The sequence below is a fragment of the Crinia signifera genome, chromosome 7 (genome assembly GCF_055691185.1).
Source record: "Crinia signifera chromosome 7, ASM5569118v1, whole genome shotgun sequence".
NCBI classification, from domain to species: domain Eukaryota; kingdom Metazoa; phylum Chordata; class Amphibia; order Anura; family Myobatrachidae; genus Crinia; species Crinia signifera.
The window spans coordinates 189,877,392-189,896,421 of record NC_139223.1 but is presented as its reverse complement, the minus strand read 5'-3'; the positions used below and the strand labels follow the sequence as shown (position 1 = coordinate 189,896,421).

The 19,030-nt window shown below is 44.2% G+C and overlaps 1 protein-coding gene across 2 annotated transcripts in view; it reads right to left on the bottom strand.

The window, feature by feature from the left end:
- Positions 1 to 6,695: 6,695 nt before the first annotated feature.
- NFE2L2 (NFE2 like bZIP transcription factor 2) overlaps positions 6,696 to 19,030 on the bottom strand; it is a 30,342-nt gene continuing 18,007 nt past the window's right edge. Inside the window, exons 2-5 of one of the 2 annotated variants that reach the window (XM_083154722.1) lie at positions 12,837 to 13,109; positions 12,668 to 12,742; positions 11,288 to 11,470; positions 6,696 to 9,257 (exon numbers count right to left, since the gene is read on the bottom strand). In XM_083154722.1, coding sequence (XP_083010848.1) covers positions 8,076 to 9,257; positions 11,288 to 11,470; positions 12,668 to 12,742; positions 12,837 to 13,109 — 1,713 coding nt within the window. In that variant the 3' untranslated portion in view covers positions 6,696 to 8,075. The remainder of the gene's footprint in view (positions 9,258 to 11,287; positions 11,471 to 12,667; positions 12,743 to 12,836; positions 13,110 to 19,030) is intronic. The other variant, XM_083154723.1, reaches the window with a different exon arrangement.

The following is a 19,030-nucleotide window of genomic DNA, read 5'->3' as shown; positions in this document are numbered from 1 at the left end:
CTCTTACTTTACGACCTATCCTGTGCCATGTGCCCCCGGGCCGCTTACCCAGTTACTGGGCCGTGCTGGATCACCATCTGGTGATCCTGCGCATTGTCCACCTCCTCCAGCGCTCCTGTGCTGGCCGTGGCTTCCAGAACTGCTCAAGCCTGTGTGAGAGCTATGAAAGGATTTGATCACTTCAACGTAAAGTCACTCATGCCACGTTCTCATTGCCACCCCTGCAAAAACCCAGTTTTTTCTTGCCGAATTTTTTGGGGGGGGGGCATAGAGCATCTCGGCTCACAGACCCCCTTCATCCTGCAACTCATACCTGGGAATATCCTGTATGTTCCCCTTTCACACTGCTTCCCCTGTTCTGCCTGCCAACAAGTGTGTGGAATGTAATAGCAGTTTTGATTGGCTGTTGGGAAATTTGTAAAAAGTGCTATGATTGGCTGTTTAAAAAGCTGCTTTTATTGGCTGGCTAAAGATGTTTTTTAAAGAGGCCTATTTTTTCACCGGCACAGTGCATTGATTTTTATCATTGCTATTACCCCATTTAATATAATAATGACAAGACGTGGACTCTCTGTTCGGTGCGTTGCTTCACGGGCTGCACTGAAGGTTTCAGCTCGGTGCCCTGTTCCAGACGCTGATGGTGGTCACTGCCCTGGCGGCGGTGATGATGCTTCACCCACTGGAATTCTGCGAGAGAACTGATGTTTCCTGAACTTCATCTTGACTGAGCAGGAATCCATTTCACTATCTATTCTATGGCCTCCAGGTCAATGGGTGATGCTGCTGCATTATCTTCGCACACGCTTGCTGCACTGCCAGCAAAACTGCTGGAAGAGGACAGTGAAATGGGGTTAGCCAGTGCAGAGTTCCCAAAGATGATATTGCACTGGTCATAAAATGGCCAGTCCATAAGGGCCCCACCACTCTTCCTCCTATTAAGGTTGTGGACCTTAGAGTACTGCTTGCGCAGGGCTTTCAGTTTATTTACTACCTGTTGCTGTGTTTTTATGATGCCACGGGCAGACAGGATTTTGGCGATGTTATAATAAACTGTGGAGTCCTTCACTGTGCCGGTGACTTGCTTTTTGATCTCCTCACAGCCAGCAGCTCCAACACTTCCTCGTCCCTCCAGTGCGCCATATCTGCTCTCCTCTGTGCAACATAAATGGACGTCACATGTCACCTGATTACATCCCCCAATCAGCTTGTTTTTTGGCATCTTGTGTGAAAAACCTGTGTCTAGGCTGTTCACACTTCTGTACGCCTGTGTATTACCTAGAAAGAAACCCAGGTACTTGTGTAGTATCAGGGCGCCCAATTAGCATGTATACGCTAGCGTACTGAAATCGCATAGCATGTCCCGTTGTAGTGCCGTGCGATGCGATCTCAGTAGTTAATATGGTTCTGTATATTAGGTTGGTGGCCGTTACGCAGTTAGCGTAACTGTGCTGTCAGAATCAGCGTAGGCAACGTAAACTGCGTAGTCAGAAGGCGCATAGTGTTCCCGCTCCCTGTCAGATTGTCTGAGGTGAATTACTGACAGGAATGGCTGCATCACTGAGCGCTGCAGGAGGAGAAGTGGCAGAAATGGCTGCAGAACCTGTCACAACTATGTTCCCTTGCCGAAGGCAGGAGGAGGCTGCTCTTTTCTTTCAGCAGCACAATTTGCTGCCGGTCACACAGAATTGCAGTAACGGTCACCCTATGCGCTTATCTGTGAAAGAGTGCATGTGGCGGTGCCATATAAAATCCTGTCACAAGAAGGTGAGCCTCAGAGCGGCGCATTGGTTCCCGGGGTGCCGGTTATCCTTCCTGACACTTATCAGATTCATCTATTCCTGGGCAGAGGAGCTGACATCTATTGATTACTGTGAGCGACAGCTGCAGTTATTCAATAAAACTGCGGTCCTCTACAACCACTGGATGTGGGAGGCCTGCGCTGTGGACCTTATGGCATAGCCCCAGCGGCGTATTGACGGTCCCGGTAAGATCATGGAAGTGGATGAGAGGCCAAAGAAAAAGCCATGTTGGACGGATGCTGCCTCAGCAATGGATATTTGGAGGCATTTCAAGGGAAACTGGTGAGTGCTTTGTAACTCAGGTGCAGAATCGGGATACCAGCACTCTGATGACCGCCATCAATGAATTTATCGAGCCGGGCACAACAATTTACTTGGATTGCTGGCGGGCCTATAATACGGAGCAGCTGGAACAGGTCGGATAGCACCATGCTTGGGTTAATCATTGTTTTAACTTTGTGGACTCGGACACAGGTGTTCCCACCCAGAACATTGAGCACCTTTTGGGGTTCCTGCAAATGGTGCAACAAGAGGCACGGCTCGCCACCATTTAGAGTCCTACCTGCAGGAATTCATCTGGCGGAAGACTCTGGGTGCTGATAACTCATTTCAGCGTTTTCTTCACGCACTTTCGCTGCTTCCTAAGGCAGAGTGAATCTTTTATTTTTTTTCTTGATGAATTTTATTATTAATGTTCTTTTCCTTGATTTATTGTTATTATTGCAATTATTTATTGTGATTTAATGTGATATTAATTATTATTTATTAAGTAAATTCAAGTTAGCTGCTAACACATTTCGTTATTACTGTGTCAGATGTATGATATGGCAGGTGTAAATGTGTTCCTAAAACACCCCCACTATCCACGTCACCCCGAAGCGGGGCGAGCGGATGCGTTACGCGTCCTCCCGACCTTTTCATACCCCCACTATCCACGTCGGCGTGGACTTGATCTTATAAAGTGTGGCGAGCGCAGCGAACCACCAAGCCCGAAGCGTGGCGAGTGCAGCGGATTACTTTACATGTATTCCGTGTGCGCTCGACCACACTTTATAAATTCAACTCCACACCGACGTGGATAGTGGGGGTATGAAAAGGTCAGGAGAATGCGTAATGCTGCGCTCGCCCCGCTTCAGGCTGGTGTGGATAGTGGGGGTGACCTAAATCCCATTGCATGGCATCGCACGCGATAAAAATAGTATATCCAGTGCTGGACTGTATATATTGTAGTATATCTAGTGCCGATTGGTATATATTGGGATACTTTTTATATTACATCGCGGGGGGGGGGGGGGGGGGGCAAATTGTATAATCGTAGTGGCACACTTTATAAAATCAAGTCCACGCCAACGTGGATAGTGGGGGCCTCAGGGGTGACATGGATAGTAGGGGTGACATGGATAGTGGGGGTGACCTAAATCCCGTTGTATCATGTACACAGGGTGTTGTGCAAAATCGCATCGCACGCAAAATAGCATTCCATTTTGCAGGGGATGCGATGCTATGCGATCAGCGGTCAGGGTGCAGTGAATAAATTAACTAGTGAGATCACATTGCATCAAATCGCACGGAATGAAAAAGTGCCATGTGATTTTACTACTCAGAATAGCCCACTAAGCAAATAGCGTAATGGGCGCCGTGCTGTTACACAAGTACCAAAACACGTGTGTAATTCCCGAGGCATAACACCCGGGAATTTCACAAAAACCCTTTCACACAGACGTGACACAGGAAATGACCGCTCACCCTGGCAAATACCCGGGTTTTTGCGGCAGTGAGAACGGGGTATCACAGGTTATATTCACATTTTGTAGGATATCACCCAAAAAAAAAGAATATCCTTGACTTTAAAGTATTCGGTACTTGTTTCCTAGCACGGCGCCCATCGCATCGTATACCATAACACTTAATATGGTATGCGATGCAACGCGATACAATGGCATAAGATGCGATGGTATATCATTTTTGACTGTACAAGCACCCTGATGGGTCCTTACAATGTTAAATGGCTCCCCGTTGTTAACGCCACCCGCCAGGATCAACGATGTGTGGCGAGCGCAACGGTATGCGTCCTCCGACCTTTTCATACCCCCACTATCCACATCGGCGTGGAGTTTATTTTAGATAGTGTGGCGAGCGCCGCGAGGGGACGCGGAATACATGTAAAGTAATACGAGGGGCTCGCTGCGCTCGCCACGCTTCGGGCTCGGTGGCTGTCTGCGCTCGCCACACTATCTAAAATCAACTCCACGCCGACATGGATAGTAGGGGTATGAAAAGGACGGAGGACGGGTACCGCCACCCCTCGTGGGCTCGCTGCGCTCGCCATGCTTCGGGTTTGCGCTTTTGGTTTGCGTTGATAGTGGGGGGGGGGGGGGGGGGGGCATTTAACATTGTAAGCACCCATCAGGGTGCTTGTACAATTAAAAAACGCAATGCATCATATGCGGCTATGTGGCATGCGATCAGATGCCCTACGATGGACATCGGGGGCGCCGTGCTAGGAAACAAGTACCAAGTATTCCTTGAAAGTATTACAGGGTTACTGCAGCCTATATTGTGGATAGTTTCTGCACGTTCCTTGCTTCCCATCACAGTAGTAGTCTGAGCTATGTTTCACACAATTTACCAGGAGAGGGATTGTCTGGATCCTTCTCCAGTAACATCTGATCTGTCTAATGACCACACATGAGCAGTAGGTCCACCACACCAATGATCCCTGATGTGATTATTTTAGCTTACCTGTTGCTAGGATTTGCTCCTATTAGAGTTTCTGTCCCTGGATGTGATTCTTTAATACATCAGCGTAGTAATTTCTTACTGCCCGAATAGCAGCAATAAAAATTTTATAAACCTCAAACAGTTGGGGTCGATTGTATTGGGTGGGGATCATCACACCACCGGGCGCATTTTACAGTGGGCTGAATTCACTTAAAAGGGCTCGCACCTCCATAGGGGTTGTGAGTAATTTTAAGCGAATTCGGACCAGCGAAGGGTTGAATCTGGCTGAATCTGTTGTGGTTTCTGGAGACCAGTCAAAATTAGCACCGTCTACACAACTTGACGTGGTTATGTGCCAAGATGTATTTAAGCCTGAAAGGTTAATGTTTTTAATAGCGAAACATATAGATGGTTATACCAGTGTCCTTTTTTAATTTTTGGTTAACGCTCACAAGCCAAAACACTTAGGAAGCGCCGTTTGCCTACACAACAGCATATAAAAATCCTGCACAGACGACCTGTCATTCATTCTTCTGCAGTCCACAGGCAGAGCTCATGGCCTAGACCAGTTGTAGGCAACCTGTGGCTCTCCAGCTGTTGTGAAACTACAAGTCCCAGCATAAGGTGCCACAGTTTTACCACTCCCTAATAGCAAAACAGCTGGAGAGTGCAAGGTAGCCTAGACCAGTGATGTCTAACCTTGAGACTCCAGCTGTTGTTGAATTACACATCCCAGCATCAGTTTTAGCATGGCCAAATAGCAAAACTGTAGCAGGGCATGCTGGGATGTGTATTTCAACATCTGGTGTGTTAAGGATAAGGTGGCCATACATCAGAAAGATATCGTACCCAATCATACAATCTAAATTGATTCTAAGATGGATTGTATGCAGATTGTGTGCATACAATCTCCTGGGAAATTGGTCCTCTGATCTGATGTGCTGCACGTCAGATCAGTTGGGATGGGAGCAGATTGCATGTGCTTTTAAAGTACATGCAATCTGTCTTTAGATGGCTCATACAATGATGGCTGAAATGGCTCAGTCATGTGACACTCCCTCCCTGACTAGCAGAGAAGAGAGGTGCAGCTTCCAGGCGGCCCGTGGCAGTGAAGATGCTGGGAGCTGCAGGTTTCCAAGCGGCAGACGAGCGGGCGGCTGAAGAGAGCGGTGGATGTCCTTTTGCACAATTCTGTCACTACTCTGAAAACAGTTTTCAGAGGATTGCTGCATTAGGGCGATTTAATAATGGCATAACACAGCAGATGTGAGCAGATTGGTAGTTGCTGGCAACCTGAAAATTAAAAAAAAAAAAAATACAAAAATGGATTTTTGGTACTCCTATCATTTTGATCCTAGTAGGCCAGTCCTTTATTTAAATGAAGCTATAGTCATGCAGCAGATGGATTGTATTACAGATTGGGAGTACATTGTGTGTCCAAAAACCACGAAGGGCTGCCAGAGAATTGAAGGGAAATTGGACACAATCATGATTATAAATGTGCCCATACACGATACAATTATTGTATACAATATCGAATCTCATTGCATCTTGGTTTTGCGATGCGATGAGATTTAGTACAAAAAGTATGTGCTGCACATACTTTTTGTACTAGATCTCATGGCAAAACCAAGATTCGATGAGATGTGATATTGTATACAATAATTGTAACGTGTATGGGCACCTTAAGACTGGTCTTTCTGATGTATGGCAACCTTTAGCCATCACTAGCCTAGACCAACCTTTTCTTTGCTGCTGAACAGCTATAAATTCATAATCCGTTACTGGCTCCCTGAGGTAATATATTTTTTTTTTTTTTAATGGCCAGTTTTTGAAAACTTTAGCCTTTTGTTTCTTTGCGTCAATTAACTGCTTACTTTTGTACCAATTCAGGTTATTCTCTGAACTTGAATTGGCTAAATTGCAACAAAAACTTTCAATATTGATTCTATGTAAATCTTTGCAATACTGAACGTATACACTACTGGGCTAAAGACTGAACCATGAGCTTCCCTGCCCCCATCTGAGAGCACAGTAGCGGTTGTCATGACTTGTGTTTTGTTATGTCTTGTGGAGAACCCTGGAAGATTGAATCCAGGGACAGCTGCAGAGGCAGAGCCATAATCCCGTTTAACAGGACTAATGTTGAATACAAAAAATATAACGGACCACAGATAGAATAAGAAGTTGATATGTTTTATTAACTGTCATTGGACTTGCCTAATGAAAACATATTTAAAAAAACAAAATTCAAATGAAAAACTGGCAGAGTTAAAAATAAAGTTTCTAAAAAAAAAAAAAAAAAAAAGCATCTGCAATTACAAATGAGGACAAACTAATTACGCCAAGTTACAGATTTTTTTTTTTTTTGGGTAGATCGGTTAACAAAAAGTTTTATATATTTATATAAATATGATGTATTGCAATATTTACAGTTATTTAGATACAGAAATGGGAAATAAAGTAGGCGCATTTACTGAGGTAAGCATGGTTCTAAATGCACTAACATTCTACATCACAGGTTCTCTCTTTTTGCCTTTTGAACTAAAACAATGGCCAGCTGCCTTAGTAACGAGAGGAAGGCCCCTCCTACTATAGTAGGTTTACAGCCAGAGGACCCGATTCCGATGCGGTCACTATTTACGCAGCTGGGTGATTATCACAGCGACTGATTTGTAAGAGAATGCGACACTTGCAGTGAAGATTTGTGAACAAATGACAGATTGTGGGAGGCACTGGGAAATGGCGGCAAAATATGTGGCTAGGACATGACCGATTTCAGGTGTGTATTTGCGCCAGTGTCTTGGTTACCGTGGCCTTAGGATTACTCAGATGGTAAACCGAGGGAGGACCTACACGCACTGCATTTGTATGCAGTTTCTGGGATCTACGAAGCTGCCAACCATGGCATTAACGTATTTTCGTACGGCAGCCAAGTCAAAAATAAAATCAAAGCTGCAGCGGCATTAACGGCCGCTTCGGAATCAGGCCAAGAGTCCGCAAAACCGAATGCTTTTTCCTATGACCTTCTATAAATGCTACCCACTGTATGCTATACAAAGCAAGCCCCATACAGATCTACAGTCAGAGATTTCAGATTACAGGAGCGAAGGCGCAAATATAGAACAGCAGCACACACACGCAATCAATCAGAAAGAAGCCATATAATTTGCACATTAAATGCCCATCTGTTCTTTACTATGAACCAGTCAAAATACTGGCTGGATAAACCTGTTGAGTTACACTCCTAGTCCTTCCAGTTACTGGTAGGTTATAGAACGGAATTTACATTAGACACAATTTTTATATTGTGAATAGACATGCCGCTCATCACCACCCCTAAGGCATCCGATATTTCTTCATCTTCGTAGCAGGTGGACTAGCTTAACGGTGTACTTCGATTTAGCTTAAAAAATAGTTCAATTTTTTTTTTTTTATTCAATGGAAAAGTGCTATGGTACAAAATAATGCTAGTTCTATTAGAGCTAACTTTAAAGTACAACTCATCCACCCGTCCTTGAAAGCGTAGGGTTTCAAGAAACAAAAAAATTACTTCTAGATCTCTTTTTTTATCTCAATCTTCTTGGATTTGGGAACGAGGAAGACATTCCCATCTTTTGTCTGCTGAAGGGAGTACTCGTGTGGGGAGTAGGGTTTTCCGTCCTCATCATGAAGCTTGTTGAATACCTCCATGTACAAGGTTCCGAGTTTCTTTTTCAGTAGACGAAGGCTGCTGTTGTACTCTCCCTTCTCCGCAAGCAGTTTCTCTTTCTCGTACTTCAGCTTGTCCAGATCGGTCTCTAACTCCACAATGTTCTCCATTTTCCTCTTCCGGCAGTTCTGGGCCGCTACTTTATTCTTGCCTCGTCTGCGTATATCCCTAATCAGAGCGAGCTGAGCCTCATTGAACTGATGTTTGGACATTAAAACATTGAATGCGTCCACCGGTAGATTTACGATTTTATCCACCGAGAACGGTACATTGAGGGCCTTCGCTCTCTGCTCGTCTCTGGTGAAACGAGCTTCCTGGCGGCTTAAAGATTTGTCTTTCGAGAATGGGGACTTGCACTGGCCAGGACTAATGGGAAGATCGCTCTCTGGGGAATTATGAGCCTCTAATTCAAAAGAGGAGTCTTGTGGTATAAAAGGCGAGAGCGAAAAGAAGGGGTCTTCTGTCAGCGGCATAAGAAACTTCTCTGCGGAACTCATTTGTACAGTTTCTGGGGTGCTGTCCATTTCTTCCACCTCAGAGTCGCTGCATCCAAAGTGAGCATCTCCGTAAACAGAAGAGTCCATGGACTGCCCAGGCGATGTGGCACAGGGGCTTGTGTTAATGGAGATCCCCGAGTCGGAATCGTTATATTCTGCCGGATTGCTTCCATTAAAGGCTTTACACAACGACAAGTCCGTAATGTCAATAGGTTTGTCTAGAAGTTCAGTGAGGGACTGGCCTGGATTGTCTGTCAAAGGCACACTGGTCACTTTTGGATCAATAAGGGTAAATAGATCATCGCAAAAAGATTCTACATTAAATGTTTCATTTGTGTTTACTGTGGGTACATTAGTAGCAAAAGAGTCTACAAAGTCATTAGCGAAAACTGGGTGAGGGGTTTCAAGAGGTTTCTCAATGGGCGGTAATGGATTGTGGTACATGTAGTTGGCTGTTGTCTCCGTCATGGCTTCTGGACTTGAATACATGCTCAGATCAACCAAGCTTTCAATCTGACTGCCGAGACACTGTATGGAAAGAAGATTTAAAGTATGTCAGGCACTGGAAATACTAAAAACAACCAAAAACAAAACAAAACACCAAGATACAATAATATTAGAATTTTCCATTTTTACATTTTACAGGACAACCATCCAGGTTAGTTTTAATCAAATATTCTAGGACAACTATGCCTGTAAGTTTCCTGGTGGGGCTTGTTTTAGTTCATTTGAAACTTTTTGCAAATAATGTACTCACTGATTACTATACTTTCGTGTACCCTTTTTATTATATATGTGCTCTTATGAAAATGACAAATAGACCGCAAGTCACACATATTGGAAACCTGCTAGCCATAAAGCCCCTGACAAAAGATTACGGCCAATGTATGTGATAAAGTGAAGTGATAAAGTGGAATGTTGATAATGCACCAGCCAATCAGCTCCTGACTGTCAAGTTACAGGCTGGCTTTAAAAAAAGTAGTTAGGAGCTGATTGGCTGGTGCGTTATCACCTTTCACTTTATCCCTTCACCAGGCTTCATACATCTGCTCCAGAATTTTGGAAAAGGAAACTGTTGCCACAATGTGGTCATCATTTCTAGGGTTAGGGTTCTACGCACTCTGGAAAAACAAAGTAAGCCTGGCCTATTTCCTCTGTTTCCACATGATTTGCATCTTGCTGCTAAATTGAGGACCCATCCACTTATACCCCTCTCAGACAGAACAGCAAATTAATAGGTGAAGCAGTTCTAACTGGTAATTTGTGTAGTGTGAAAGGGTCTACCCGGGTCACCAACTTTGCTTTTTACCAGGGTCGTCGCCCCTGGATTTGTTACCCCGGCAGACCCTTTCACTCTACACAAATTACCCGTATTTTCAGCAAATTACCAGGTTGACCATTTTTAATCTGGTAATTTGCTGCTTTGTGTGTAAAAGGGGGTCAGGCTGCACTCAAAAATGACCCGGAACTCAAAATGCTGCCATGACGCATGTCTGAAAGGGGTATAAAGGGAGTTACTAGTGTGTGCGTGGTAATAAGATAAAGTTTCTATGGGGTAAATTTACTAAATTGGGAATTCTATTGAAGATGGGATTTTGGCCATAGCAACCAGATTCTACTTATTTAGCACCATCTAGAACAGCAATGGCTAACCTTGACACTCCAGCTTTTGTAGAACTACACATCTCAGCATGCCCTGCTACAGTTTTACTATCTGGCCATGCTAAAACTGATGCAGGGCATGCTGGGATGTGTAGTTCAACAACAGCTTGGGTGTCAAGGTTAGCCATCACTGGTCTAGAAGATAATAGATAGAATCTGATTGGTTGCTATGGGCAACCTCGCATCTTCAACAGAACTCCCAATTTAGTAAATGTACCCATATACAGCTGCCCCCTTCCCTAATGCACTAAAATAACCCCCGCCTCAGAGATGGGAGAAGTCCGCTCTATTTTGCTTTTAGAGAAGGACGATGTATTTAATGAAAAATAACTCCTTAGTACAGTGGTTCCCAAACTTTTTCGAATCACAGCGCCCTAGAGTATCAGATATTTTTTCGTGGCACCCCTAGGCCAAAAGTTTCTTATTGAGTACTTATATCATAAACAAAAAAATTAAATCAATTATTTTTATATGACATCTTTAGGTTCAGTTATGTGGTGAGTGACAGGATTCACTTCCGTTTGTCCACAGTTTATGATCGGAAGCCACCAGCACTGGTCGAAAAGTGCTGTGAATCTGACTGTTGGGAATGTCCCAACAGTCGGATTTGGGATTGAATACGAACCCCATATAACAAGGGGAACGCCAAGGGTAGTATGGGGAATTGCATAGACATCTTTCAAATGTTTTATTATGTAAATTGGGGTCGTACAGCTACATCTTATTACTTTTAATAAAAGGTATAGTTCACAGGAACACATATCTTAGCTTGCACTACTTCATAAGGCCGTCATTTAAAAGAAATGCAAATAAAACCAGTTTAAGATTTGGACAGCACTCCGTAGATCTGAGTTGGATTGGATTATAAGCAGAGGACACAACAGCATAAGACTGACCTGCAGTTCAGGGAGGGCCAGTAATTCTTCCCATACAGTTTCCACCTCCTGCATGTTGCCTGCGCTAGCTGCGCAGTTCTGCAGACTGTCTGTAGAAGGGAGCGGTTCTGGGGGTAGAAAGTTCGGGCTGACTTCTACTTGAGGATTGGTTACCATTGCAGACTGGTAGGTCATTGCAGGTGCCTTAATGAAGACAAAATAATAGATTAAAGTTTCCCTGTTGGAAAACCAAAAAACAAACTGTAAAATGAAAATTTTGATGAGATCTTAAGATTATAAGTACAATGACTGGAGACTGACAGAAGGAAAGCAGTGCAATATGGATGAATGAATTGTGCAGCAATAATGTTGTATAGGGGGTGTGACCAAATCTGGGAATGCATGGCCACGCCCCCATAAAAAAAAACAACCACTGAATTTGCAGCAGTAAGGGGGCAGGACCATGGCTGCAGAGGACACCCTGACTCTCTGCCCACTACCCATGCCTGTATAACGGCATGGTCTGGCAGTGCATTGGGCAGTGAAAGGAGACTGCAGCAGTCTACTCTCTGTCACTGCCCAATGTGCTGCTAAGCTGCATTGCTATACAAACACAGCCAGCAGTAGTTGACAGAGCAGTGGGGGAAATTGCAGACCAGGGTTGTTTCATGCAGCCTGGGCCAAGGTAAATAGCCAGTGTCCTCCCACGATCCAAAAATATACTGGTTCCCAACCGATTAACCCTAGAATTCTGTGTGTGTGTGTGGTTCTCTGTATAGCACTGCGGAATATGTGTGTGCTATATAAATAACTGGTAATAAATAAAATAAACAATCTGGTGGTACGAAGCCAGTAACACATCAATGGGACACAGTACATCAGGCCTGGCCAACCTGTGTCTCTCAAGCTGTTGTGAAACTACACATCCCAGCATGCCTTGCCACAGTATTAGCATTCCCTTGTAGAAAAACTGTGGCAATGCATGCTGGGGACTTGTAGTTTCACAACAGCTGGAGAGCCACAGGTTGACCAGGCCTGTAGTGGGCGGTCTCAGTAATGAGGGTGTGACCAGGACCTGAATTCTGACAGTACGCCAAATGCCAATACATTTGTTTATAGCTTGTTCCCGGGAGTGAGAAACCAAACCTCTAGCAGGTACCTTAACTTACCTAATCCTCATCTTTGAGGTTAGAATTCATCAGCATAAATTAAAAACATCCACAAACCGAATGCTACACAAGCGCCTTTAAAAGTTTTTTTTTTGTTTGTTTTTTAAATTAGCCATCTAACGAACTAACTGTAAAACCTGCACATCAAAAACAGTATTCTAGAACCTTATGCCAGGAAAATGTACGGAGAGGGATATATATGTTTATAGGAGTCTGGCATTCTAATATTCACCTGGTATTGGAATGTATCAACTAAAATCTTCATGCATTCATCAAAGGAGAGGTCTTGCCCGACATCGGACTTATTCTATAACGAGAAAGGGGTTTCATCACTATTATGTGGTTGTTGTCACGCGGCGTTCTGCGACACGTTACTGCATAACAAGAGCACAGCTAATTACCTGCAAGGAGCTTGTGCCAGCCTGTGTGACCGCAGCAGCCTGTATGGGTCCAGGTTGCTGGATGGGGATGAATTCCCCAGTCTCCTCATCTAATTGGAGCTGGGCGTATAATGCTTTCTCCTGTTCCTTCAGAAGCTGTTCCTGATGCTCCTTTTCCAGCTTCTTCTGCTTCTCCAGTTCATACTCCTTCTGTCTTTGATTGTAGTCAAAGACTTCACGGCCAACACCAAGGTCTATGTCTTGTTTCCACAGAATGTCGATGAGATCCATATCCTGAGGAGAACAAATGTTGTATCAATGAAAATCTAGAATTCCAAAACCAATAACCGCATCGCAAGATGTACTAATCATTCAGGATGCTGGGGATTCCACAGAAGGGGTGTCTGTGTTACTGATTCTGTGCAATATGCCCGACATCAATAAAACCAGATTACAAAAGGAGACTGTCTCTGCCAACCCTTCCCTGGCATTCCCCTCATCACCTTGTGTACCAGTGCTCCTTAGTGGGCAAGATTCAAAATTGCATGCTCTACTGTGAATTTGCAGCACGAGTGATTGTACCGTGCGCATACACGGTCGTCAGATACTGTGCGCATTCACGAGCGAAGGCTAGCAGGGCGATTGACACCCTGCGTTTTCTGGTAGTGCAGGTGTTCCCCAGGCGTTGGGAAGGGAAAGCCGCAGATGGCACCAGGGGCTTCCTTCTCCCCCCGGTGAATAACCTTCTCTCCCGAAGTTACAGGCAAAATGTCAACTCACCCTACAATATGGCACAGAGTATTTAACACTATCGATATAGTTGCCAAATGGCTACAACAAAAAATCAGGAATGTGTTTAATGTCATCTCGCTGTAAATTTGTTGATATTCAGACATTGTGACCATTTGGCAACATCAGACTGACCATTACCATCTGGTGGTGAAACTGGAGTACTGCAGCAGGATTTGTTTTTATTTTATTATTTTTTAAGTACAAAGGCAATGTGACCAATAAAGGGTTAATACAGCCTAACCTTTAGACTGAAAATCATTACACCCATCCACTAGATAGATACACACTCACACTCACACACACACACACACACACACACACACACACACCAGAATGACCTGCATACGACCTGATCGTCTGCAGGTCGTAAAGCGATCACATATGCTTTAAAAGCACATACAATCTGCTTACGACCACAGGCAAAGCCGACGGATCATATTTGCATCACATATGATCTGAGGCTCGACCCGTGGGACCGCACATCGTACCGATATTCCTCACAATGTGAACATGATGTGCACACAATCGATCTCACGACCCGTGGAAATTGTGTATTCGGGCCTGAGATCGCTCTGGGCATCACGGATGGTGTAATGGTTAGCATTACTGCCTCGCAGCACTGAGGTCATGGGTTCAATACTAATCATGGCTATAACTGTGCAGAGTTTGTATATTCTCCCCGTGCTTGCGTGGGTTTCCTCCGGGTACTCCGGTTTCCTCCCACAATTCAAAATAATACCGGTAGGCTAATTGGCTTAGAACAAAATTAACCCTAGAATGTCTGTGTGCGCGTGTACATGTGGTAGGGAATATAGATTGTAAGCTCCACTGGGGCAGGGACTGATGTGAATGTTCAACTATACTCTGTACAGCGCTGTGGAATATGTGTGCGCTATATAAGAAACTGTTAATAAATAAATAATCCTGGTGTATGGCCACCTTACCTGCTAGACTTGTATCTAGCGCTCTGATCAACTTTGCTCCATTACGGATATAACCTGGGGTTTAGTTAGATGCAAATGACTTCTGGCTCATTAATACGTTATAAAAGGAAGGAGAACCATAGGTGTATTAAACAGACACGATCGGCAATTGTGGGGAAACCCCTATCTGACCACAGGTGGTTTACACCTCCGGAATTGTGAAATGTTCCTTATAAAAGGTCTGAAAAAAATTGACTTTTTATTTGTAATGTAAGTGGATGGAAAAACAAATGTAAAGGGGGAAAACCCCAAGATCACTTTAATTTCTATAAACCTGATGGAACCCCCGAGGAGGACATATAATCCAGTAGGAGTCATTTCCTGCATACCGACAGGGTGTAAATATCCCGACAGGTATGCCGACACTCAACCAGCCCCGGGATCCGCCTGACACTAGAACACCAAGGATTGCCTACATCGTATAAATGCACATCTTTAGCACTAAGGGCCTGATTCAGTACCACTCGCTAAGCAGCGGTTGTTCACCAACTGCCCCCCCCCCTTCAGGCCAGTGTCCACCCCCGTCCGTCCCCCTCCCTCGTGCCAATGCCTCAGCGAATGTTACACGTGCATGCGCAGCCCCACCACCATCGGAACGGTCCGACCACTGCAGAAACACCACCTAAATACAAAAACATTCAAACACATTACACACAAACAACTTCTATTAGGGGATTTACTGTATTCCTTTATTTGGGACATTATCTATTCTAGCCTAAGGTACAGGAAGAGGGTTGTGGTCATTTGTAAACACCCACTGTCACATGATATCCCAGCTAACAGGGAACTAGCACAGGGACTGGGCTCATTTCATTTCCTGTCAGAATAATATTCTATTGCACACAATGGGCTTAATCTAACCCAGGAAAAGGGAAAAAAAATTACAATAAAAAAAAGAGAAAAACAGTGTTGCAATTCTGCAAACAGCTCACATTTCAAGTTCCAAGTCTAACCAGCATCTTGATATACTGTACAACCGCCTGTAAATCATTAGCACTACATCAGTTAACTATTTTCTAGGAGACAATGGAAAGGTCATTAATAACTCATACATTATACTAATATGGTGTCAATTTACCATCTTTACTTACACGCGTTAAGTTTTTTCCTTCTACTTGTGTTCTCGGAATGTATAGAGATTAAGTAGCAAAAAAATTATAAATAGCGTTATCGTCTTGGCGACACAGATTTTTTTATGCATTTACGGTATTTGATTTAATAGAGTTTTTCAACATTTACACATCTTCTAATGGCTCAATTCACGCGTGTACAATTTTTTAGCTGATTCGGCATAACTGGAACATTATGCAATATAAAAAAAATATATAGTATTATACAATTTAATCTGGATGCATATAGAAGGCTCCCCCTTCAATTTTATTACAATGTTATGCACGCTTTGTCAGAAGCTTATTAAAAAGGTTCATTATTTTATTCCCAAGAGAATGTAGACCACTTGGTGCCCGGAAGGGTTATTCACTGTATAGAAGGCAAAAATAAGAAATGGCATAAAAATTGTGAAATAATTATATGTTTGGCCACAACCCAGCATCCATGCTGATTTAGAACATAGGAATACTTTATAGGCTATACGATTTAGCATTATTTTCAACACAGATGCTTTATAAAATGGCATGAATTCCAATTCTCATGAGTTTGTATACCGCCACCCACTTTGCGTGGTCTGACCTGGGATTTTTTAACTGGAATATCCCCGGGTCATACCTGGCCTAGAACCCGTTTCCACTGTAAAGTACTGTAGTCCCAGGTTTTTCCAGCGTCGACTCAGTTTCCACTGAAATGTGTTAATGTGGGTAGGCTCAGCAAAACCTGTGGATGTCATTAAAAATTGGTACATCCGCAGCCCATCACTCTGGAAGGACCAATCAGCAGCTTTTTGATTTACCAGTGTATAAAATCCCAGGCAAGAGCCATTTCCACAGCTCATTACCCAGGTTTAACCTGCTTAAAACCCGGCTTGTTGCCTTGGAAAAAAAAATCCCAGGTCACTAGTATTTTTGAAACTGCACTGGCTTTACGGTGACTGGCAGTGACTTCCTATTGGAAGTCTGACCTGCCGGTCACCAAGGCAGCCTCATTGGGAGGTGTTCATTCCCTCCCTCCGGGACACCTCTCTACGGGCTGCTGAGTGAAATCCAATGATTGCACATGCGCAGTACCTACCCCAAAATGTCGTTATGCACCAGGTTTACTTTACAAAAAAAAGTCAACATGAAAATGGTCGATGCATTAAAATATGTCGTCGTCGTGAGCTCAATTTTTTCCAAAAATTTTTGGGGGGACATTTTCATACTTAAACATCCACCTGGGTTCGATTGGGAACGATAAAGTGTGCCAAGCGCATTAAGGCATCTTGCCTAAAGCATGGTGAGTGAAGCCAACCATGCAAGGGGTATTTATTACACCATGTTCAGGTGTCAACAGGCAACAATAAAACCTGAAACACTCATGCCAACCTTTTCATGTGTCGTCCTTTTTTCAATGCGGACAATGGTCGACATTGACTGTTGACCTAGACACGGTCTATCCTTTAATTCACACCCAGGATGACCGCGTGGCATGATTCATTCAGTGGGTACCTTGTTAGTTTTCATTTATACCCTTGTAGGCCTCATCCCCCGCGCATTGCTCATCTTGCACATTGTAGCCTATGTAGCGTGCCCAAGATGGCTTCCTCATAGGCAGGATTCTGTAAGGTTTATGTACTTTGCTGTATGTCTCCCATTAACGGTCATGTCCTCTAGGCTTTTCCCGTTCTATTCATAGTTTGTAGTTATTTTATTTATATAGCGCACACATATTCCGCAGCGCTGTCCAGATAATATTAGAACATCACATCAGTTCCTGCCCAGTGGAGCTTACAATCTGTATTCCCTACCACATGTACACGCACACACAGACATTCTAGGGTTAATTTTGTTAAGAGCCAATTATCCTACTAGTATATTTGTGGATTGATTTAGGAAACCGGAGCACCCGGAGAAAACCCACACAAGCACAGGGGAGAATATACAAACTCCACATAGTTAGGGCCATGTTGGGATTAAAACCCATGACCTCAGTGCTGTGAGGCAGTAATGCTAACCACTACACCGTCCGTACTGCCCCGTATATATAACACATGGTGGGGATAGAACCCATGACCTCAGTGCTGTGAGGCAGTAATGCTAACCATTACACCATCCGTACTTCCCTGTATATATAACACATGGTGGGGATAGAACCCATGACCTCAGTGCTGTGAGGCAGTAATGCTAACCATTACACCGTCCGTACTGCCCCGTATATATAACACATGGTGGGGATAGAACCCATGACCTCAGTGCTGTGAGGCAGTAATGCTAACCATTACACCATCCGTACTTCCCTGTATATATAACACATGGTGGGGATAGAACCCATGACCTCAGTGCTGTGAGGCAGTAATGCTAACCATTACACCATCCGTGCTGCCCCGTATATATAACACATGGTGGGGATAGAACCCATGACCTCAGTGCTGTGAGGCAGTAATGCTAACCATTACACCGTCCGTACTGCCCCGTATATATAACACATGGTGGGGATAGAACCCATGACCTCAGTGCTGTGAGGCAGTAATGTAACCATTACACCATCCGTACTGCCCCGTATATATAACACATAGTGGGGATAGAACCCATGACCTCAGTGCTGTGAGGCAGTAATGCTATAACCATTACACCGTCCGTACTGCCCTGTATATATAACACATGGTGGGGATAGAACCCATGACCTCAGCGCTGTGAGGCAGTAATGTAACCATTACACCATCTGTACTGCCTTATATAACACATGGTGGGGATAGAACCCATTACCTCAGCGCTGTGAGGCAGTAATGTAACCATTACACCGTCCATACTGCCCCGTATATATAACACATGGTGGGGATAGAACCCATGACCTCAGCGCTGTGAGGCAGTAATGCTAACCACTACACCACCCGTACTGCCCCGTATATATAACACATGGTGGGGATAGAACCCATGTCCTCAGCGCTGTGAGGCAGTAATGTAACCATTACACCATCCGTACTTCCCTGTATATATAACACATGGTGGGGATAGAACCCATGACCTCAGTGCTGTGAGGCAGTAATGCCAACCATTACACCGTCCATACTGCCCCGTATATATAACACATGGTGGGGATAGAACCCATGACCTCAGCGCTGTGAGGCAGTAATACTAACCATTACACCATCCGTACTGCCCCGTATATATAACACATGGTGGGGATAGAACCCATGACCTCAGTGCTGTGAGGCAGTAATGCTATAACCATTACACCGTCCGTACTGCCCCGTATATATAACACATGGTGGGGATAGAACCCATGACCTCAGTGCTGTGAGGCAGTAATGTAACCATTACACCATCCGTACTGCCCCATATATATATA